We start from the raw sequence: 6,308 nt of genomic DNA on the forward strand, positions 1-6,308 counted from the left end.
ACGCCCGCGCACCGACGCGGGCCCCCGCCCCGGGGAGCAGCCAGCTCCCCCGGCACGGCAGCGGCCCAGCCGGGCCCCTCAGTGCTGGCCTGAGGGACAACGGGAAACGTAACCTCCCAGCCCCACGGGGAAAGAAGGCAGCTGGACCCGGGAAAGCAGCAGGGACAGCGTGAACCGCTTGCAGGGTGGCATTGGCTACTGAAAGAGCTCGGTGGCTGCATAGGCATGCCTCAGGGTGGTTCAACAGGAACGCCTGGCTCGCCTCTGCCCCACCTTCACGCCTCTTATCAAACCCTCTAGAGAGCTGTGGAGGAGGAGGATCACGAACAAAATAAGAAACCACCTTCAGAACACTTTATTCAGAGGCAAAATAGTGTGGCGAGCGCAGACGGAATTTAAAAAAAGGAAAACTGCTGTACAGGATTAAGATCAACAGTTCACTCTCCTTACGGAACCAGTCAGTCTCCAGTGAGCATGGAGATGTCCGTAAATCCGTGGGGCATCACTGTCCTTTCTTTTACAAAAAACATCCGCTGTTCTTGCACTTTCCATGTTCTTCAGTGAAAAAATAAATAAAATTACTGTACAGGTGGAGAAACAGGCTTTGTAATCTGAAAGAGACAAATAACTCCTATGAATATTACAGCTCCTCACAGGCACCAGAGGACACAATAAGGCACATATTTATATCTGAATACTAAAATTCATTATTATCATATTGAATCTTAGTAGGCACCTCAGATGAGAAACTGATTTTGCGGGAGGAAAGCTTCCAAAATTGATCTGCATGATTAGATTGTGTCACAGCTGGTAATTTTTTTTATGATCATTTTTGCTAGGCATATTTGGCCATTTTTTTTTTCTTTTAAATCTAATATAGCTTCTACTCAGTAAATATTCTGATCTCCACATACACACTTGTGGCTGGTACACTTGCAGAAGCCTGGCCTCTGCATGTCTATTAGCCTTTTCTTGGACCTGCTCCACGTCTCATCTCTCCAACAGAATTCAAATGTCATCTGCTGCTGGCAGCACTCCCAGCTACCAGGAAGCAAAACCTCAAACCATCCCACACAAGGAATGCAGTCCGTATGGATGGCTCAGGCTCTGAGTCAGCCCTGCTCTGAGAGTGCACAGATGTCCCCGTACACAGAGTTGCTGCTCTGAAACACGTTGTCACAAACATCAAGGGGAAAAAATCCAATTTACTTTTAAGATTACATGGAAAGGGAAATAGCAATAAAATGGTTTATTGCTTAAATTTTACTTGTGCAGTACAAATTCTAACAAACACTTTGGGCTTTTGTAAGGGATTGAGGGAAAAAAACATGTTTGAAATGACCTGTGGGACTGAGTAGATTATTTAAATGTGTGTTTCTCTGGCAAGAGTAAACCTCAAAGAAAAGAAAGATAACATGTCTTTGTTCCTCAGAGTCTTTTACGTTTTTATGGCTATACTTAAAACTTCCAGCTGGAAGAAAAGTTAATAAATGGTATTTATATATATAGGTGCCATTTGGCAAAATTGGTCTGTTAAACCCTTTTCCACTCAACCATAGTAATGGGGAAAAGTTTCAAGATGTCTGTGATGATTACAGAAGAAAGTTTAGATTGGATTCTTACCTTATTTACTGACTCTTTGTTATTACTGTTGTTCCATTGTGAGCAGGGATAATAGGTGCAGGAAAATCCAGTTCAGGGGCATCAAAAAAGTATGCCTACATTATTACAGAGGAGAAAAAGACTGTTTAGAGAGAAACAAACAGTTCTGCCTCATCCCAGCTCGCTTTTTCCACACCCACTGTTCACAAGATACAAACACAGCATTGAAATGGCAAATTTGGATCTTTTCTGGTTTTATCAGATTAGAAACAGTCAATTAAAATGGTGCTCTAAACTGTACTTTTAAATATAACAGCAGCTAAGGTCTTTGAAAAAAGACCTGTACTGGAAGGGATTGGATTGCAGATATTTATTTGACTGTTCGCTGTTTTAACTGATGAAGCTCCAGGCAGTCTCCAGTGACAAGAGCCCCACTGAAGTCAGCTGCAAGTCTCCTGCTGACACGAGAGTTGTATTTTGCCTTTGCCTCCCTGCACGCTGAGCTGCGGGGAACCGAATCTACCTACTCTGGAACCTGAGGGGGGAACAGAACTGAAGCCTGGATGATGTCATTCTACCTACTGCAACAAAGAGACAACAAATAATTTAAGTTCTCATCACTATGTATTTCAGTAGCGCTAGGGTCTTCTGTTTCCATAACGCTGATATTTTACTAAGTTCTAGCAGGTTTATGTTTTCATACATAAAACTCATAAGCACACGCTACATATTGAACGTTTAATCATTTTAAAGGACTAACAAAGCATAGTACTTATTGGAATAAGCTGCGACTGGATACAATAAAGATCAATGCTTTGCTGATACTATGACGAATTCCAGATAAACTTAAGACTAATCTGTGAGCGACTTTGTGCTAAAGACACATTCATTACTGAGTTCGTTAACTGGCACTGTCAAAGGCAGATTGCCATCAATTTTTGCTATGTTTGAAATAATTGGAACTCTTAACTTCAGAAGTACTATTTATTTCTTTATTAAAAAAGATTTTCCAGCAACCAGCCAGCCCCTCCTTCCCTGCACCATAGCATGTCGCCAGTCCCAGGAAATAACAGGTTAGCGAAAAGGAAAGGCAGTGTCATACCAAACAGCCGACAGCCAGCAGGGCATGAAGCAGGACAATGGTCCCCACGGTTGCCAGTGCAATCCTCCGGTTGTCGTCTCGGACAGCGGGCCAAAAGGTCATCACCAAAACAGACCCCGAAAGACACAGGGAGAACATCACCAGGACCCAGCGCACCACTTTTTGTGGAATGATCCATAAAATCTGTAAAAGGGAGGAAAACGATCGTTAAGGAGACTGTGTGAAATGGGGATTCATTCATTTAACGCGTTGTTCTGTGACATGTAATCACTTCCAGCCAATCTGTGCACAGATTAACTCATGCCTTATCAGATATGTCTCTGTTATTTGAGGAAAGAGTAACAGCAGCGATAAGCTTTACTCCTGGACACAAGAGTGTGTTCCCCGCGTTATGGCACTCCCTCTAAGGCCTTGCCAGAGCGGCCCAGGATGGTCCCTGCCAGGGAAACTTGTCCTCGGAGCCATCAGCATTGCCATCCCGCACACCGATCGATGCCTGTACCCTGGGGGGACACACATCCCAATTCCTGAAGTTGCCTCGGGCTGCCTGCCAGGTTCACCAGCTTGCCATCCCTTGCTTGGATTTGCTGCCTCTGGGGAAATGACCTGCCCTGGGCTTTTCCAGGACCCACAAGACATCTTTGCATTAGACAAGCTTAAACAAAAAGCTTTATTCCAGCCAAGCAAAAGGAGCAAATGATTTGCCCGGTCCCCAAGATTTTGACTAATATGAACAATATTCTAAGCAAAAAGCAAATTTTCTAAACCAGGACCTTTTTGCAGGGCATGTAATAGTGGTGCACTCTTTAGGCCATACGTACCGCTGTGGGAATGTAAATGAAGAGGGAGTAGCCATATACACACACTATCTCCAGGAACGAGTAGGAAACAATGTTCATAACTTTACTGTTCCTCCACATCAGGAATCCCCAGAGAGCAAGGGGAACAAGCCAAGCGTACGCATAAATCGTTGTTGCTGCTATGGACACTGGAAATATGACAAAAGATTTCACATTTTACTTAGAATACCAGCCAGAGTCAAACGTGTAGAAGTATTTAGCCTGAAAACTAGAAAGCTACTTTTGAAGTTACCTTCAAAATATAAAGTATGAATTATTAAAAAGCTGAGAACTTTGCATTTACATCCACTTTACACCCACTACTTTGCCAGTACTTCAAGTTAGTTCAAAAGTAAAGACTCCAGAAAGTATTCTCCTGCTATTTTCAATTTATTACACCTGTGTACAAAATGCTATCAGTTTCAGTGTGAAAGGAAGAGCAACATAGGAAAGAAAAACTTAGTTAAAAATAGAAATTCAGCTACTAACAGCTACAGAAAAATGAGAATAGAATGCAGACATCCTAAAAAATTTGAACGGGAACACAGACACGAGTATCAAATCTGAAACTATTGAAGTGACTGGATTCCCAAACAGCAGCATTCTTCCAAGTACGCTGTGGATTTTGGAAACAAACAGAAGCCACGTTCCTCTGCAGGGACGGCAGTCTCCTTCAAACTACAAGGACCAGTACAGACCATTGGCTCCTCACTCCGAGTTCTCTGGGGCATGTATCAGTTGAGCATCTTTTGCTTATTTTCCAGTTTGCCAGAAGGTTAACAACTTCCAGCCCTCAGTAGGTGCTATGAGTAATACTCTAATTCAGTCATTTTCTGTCTGAGGCCTGCAGGCTCCTAGGAGGCCATGGATCCAGAAAGGCACCTACAAAAGCACCACAGTGGCCACTGCTGGGCTTGCACTCTCTGTACAAGGGGGCATTCACTAAGGCTAGAAAAATAACTGCTCTAATTACTCCTGCCTGCTCTACTAAAACCCTGTAACTACTTTATGCTCTGGAGGAGTAGGGTTCTGCCAGTTACAGCCCAGTTTAAGGACTTGTTTCACATCTCTAAAAATTTAAATAAAGCAATCAATCAAAAGACTCTGCTAAATCAAAGCTGTGACCTGTTTTTACATTACTTCACTAGCGCATTTCAAAAAAACAAAACAAAACAAAACAAACAAACCCCCCCCACCAAACTCAGGACTGTATCGACTACTTACAAACCTTTTCTGAACTCGGGCACATAGTGGTATGTTGGCTTGCCCAGATGGATGAAGAAATTAGAGAGATTGCCACTAACAGCAATGGTAAAGACAAGTGTGGCACATATCCAAAAGGGACCTTAAAAGGAAACAAACAAGTTCAGTAACAACTCCTCTGCCCTCTTGTTTTTTTAAGGTTAGCAAGTAAAAGGGAATACAAACTCAAAACATTTAGCACAGAAGAGAACTTGTCACACCTCGTACCTACCGTAGAGGTCAGGATTGCTGCGGATATACAGCCTTACAAAGTTCTTCCCTGGTACTGGGAAAACCGAACCTTTGATTCTGTCCAGGACCTATGAAAACATACAGATTTGTCTGACTGAAGATGCAAAACTGAAAAAAAACTCAGTATCTGGATAACGCATAGCTCAGACAATAGTTCTCCTCTGGAGTGTAGTATTAACCTGGTAAGTGTCCACATCGAAGAACGTCTGGTAGTACTCAAATGTCCAGAAAGGGGCACTTTTCTTCTGTCCTGCAAGCAGCTGTATGGGGAGAAAAGCAACATGAAAAACATTAAAAGCATGCAATTTATGTATTACTGGTTCATTTACACAATAGTTAAAAGATTTCTGTACCTGGACAGAAAACAAACTTAACAGGGTGGCGCTTACTATTTAATTATATAACGGTTTCCCTTTCCCCCCTCTAACATTTGTTAGCAGCAGCTAGTCTTATCTCCCTGAAGAGCAGCTAGATACTACCTTCCACCACATCCTTTACAACACATGCCTTCATCGGCATCACAAGTCCCCTCACTGTCATTGATGGCTGCATTAGCCAAGCCTTCAGACAAGCCCTGGCCGTTTCAAAGTTTCCTGCTCTCCTGCCAGAGTCACCAACCCCACAGCAGAACCAACATAAACAAACACAGTGCTGGGTTTTCAGCTGCTGCTGCGCTCATCTCCTGGCGTATTTTCTTAGCTCAAATCACCACCATTTCTGTTCATTTTCCTAGTCTGCAAACCACAACAGCTGAAGAGCCAACGCATGTTTGCTTCTGCCAACTCTGCTATTGAGAAAGTAACCTGTGACAGAGAAGAAGCAGAGTTTTAAGTCACACAGCATGAGTCCCTGGTATCCTCTAGAAATATCTCAGTGTTGTCAGCACCGTTTGTATGCATGCCGATGGAGGCACTGTAGGTGTAAGAGTATTACCTCTGTTTTATCGGAGTCATCGGTCCCCAGTAATTCATCATCCTCTTCTCTCCCAGGCTCTTGCAGACGACTGTGCTGATTCTTGGGGATTTCAACTGGTTCGTCGATGCTTATTGTGGTAGCATCAGGATTTGCCGCAAGCAAATTAGCTGCATCGTCAAATTCTGCAAATAAGTACATTACGAGAGGCAACGATCAAGCTACAAAAATTTTTGGTTTTGTGGCTCAAAAAACTACATTAAGATCCCTACACAGCCCAAGAAAGGATACATCACTCGTTTAGAATCATAGAATAGAATAGTTTGGGTTGGAAGGGACCTCTAAAGGTCATCTAGTCC

General features: G+C 43.1%; 1 protein-coding gene across 1 annotated transcript in view; it reads right to left on the bottom strand.

Annotated features, from left to right (window-relative positions):
- Nucleotides 1-359: 359 nt before the first annotated feature.
- YIPF1 (Yip1 domain family, member 1) overlaps nucleotides 360-6,308 on the bottom strand; it is a 7,430-nt gene continuing 1,481 nt past the window's right edge. The window contains exons 2-9 of the mRNA XM_009319788.1: nucleotides 5,971-6,134; nucleotides 5,217-5,297; nucleotides 5,018-5,105; nucleotides 4,772-4,888; nucleotides 3,526-3,692; nucleotides 2,705-2,887; nucleotides 1,624-1,718; nucleotides 360-611 (exon numbers count right to left, since the gene is read on the bottom strand). Of these exons, the coding sequence (XP_009318063.1) occupies nucleotides 1,629-1,718; nucleotides 2,705-2,887; nucleotides 3,526-3,692; nucleotides 4,772-4,888; nucleotides 5,018-5,105; nucleotides 5,217-5,297; nucleotides 5,971-6,134 (890 nt within the window). The 3' untranslated portion in view covers nucleotides 360-611; nucleotides 1,624-1,628. The remainder of the gene's footprint in view (nucleotides 612-1,623; nucleotides 1,719-2,704; nucleotides 2,888-3,525; nucleotides 3,693-4,771; nucleotides 4,889-5,017; nucleotides 5,106-5,216; nucleotides 5,298-5,970; nucleotides 6,135-6,308) is intronic.

Source organism: Pygoscelis adeliae, unplaced genomic scaffold, assembly GCF_000699105.1.
Source record: "Pygoscelis adeliae isolate BGI_AS28 unplaced genomic scaffold, ASM69910v1 Scaffold181, whole genome shotgun sequence".
Classification (NCBI taxonomy): domain Eukaryota; kingdom Metazoa; phylum Chordata; class Aves; order Sphenisciformes; family Spheniscidae; genus Pygoscelis; species Pygoscelis adeliae.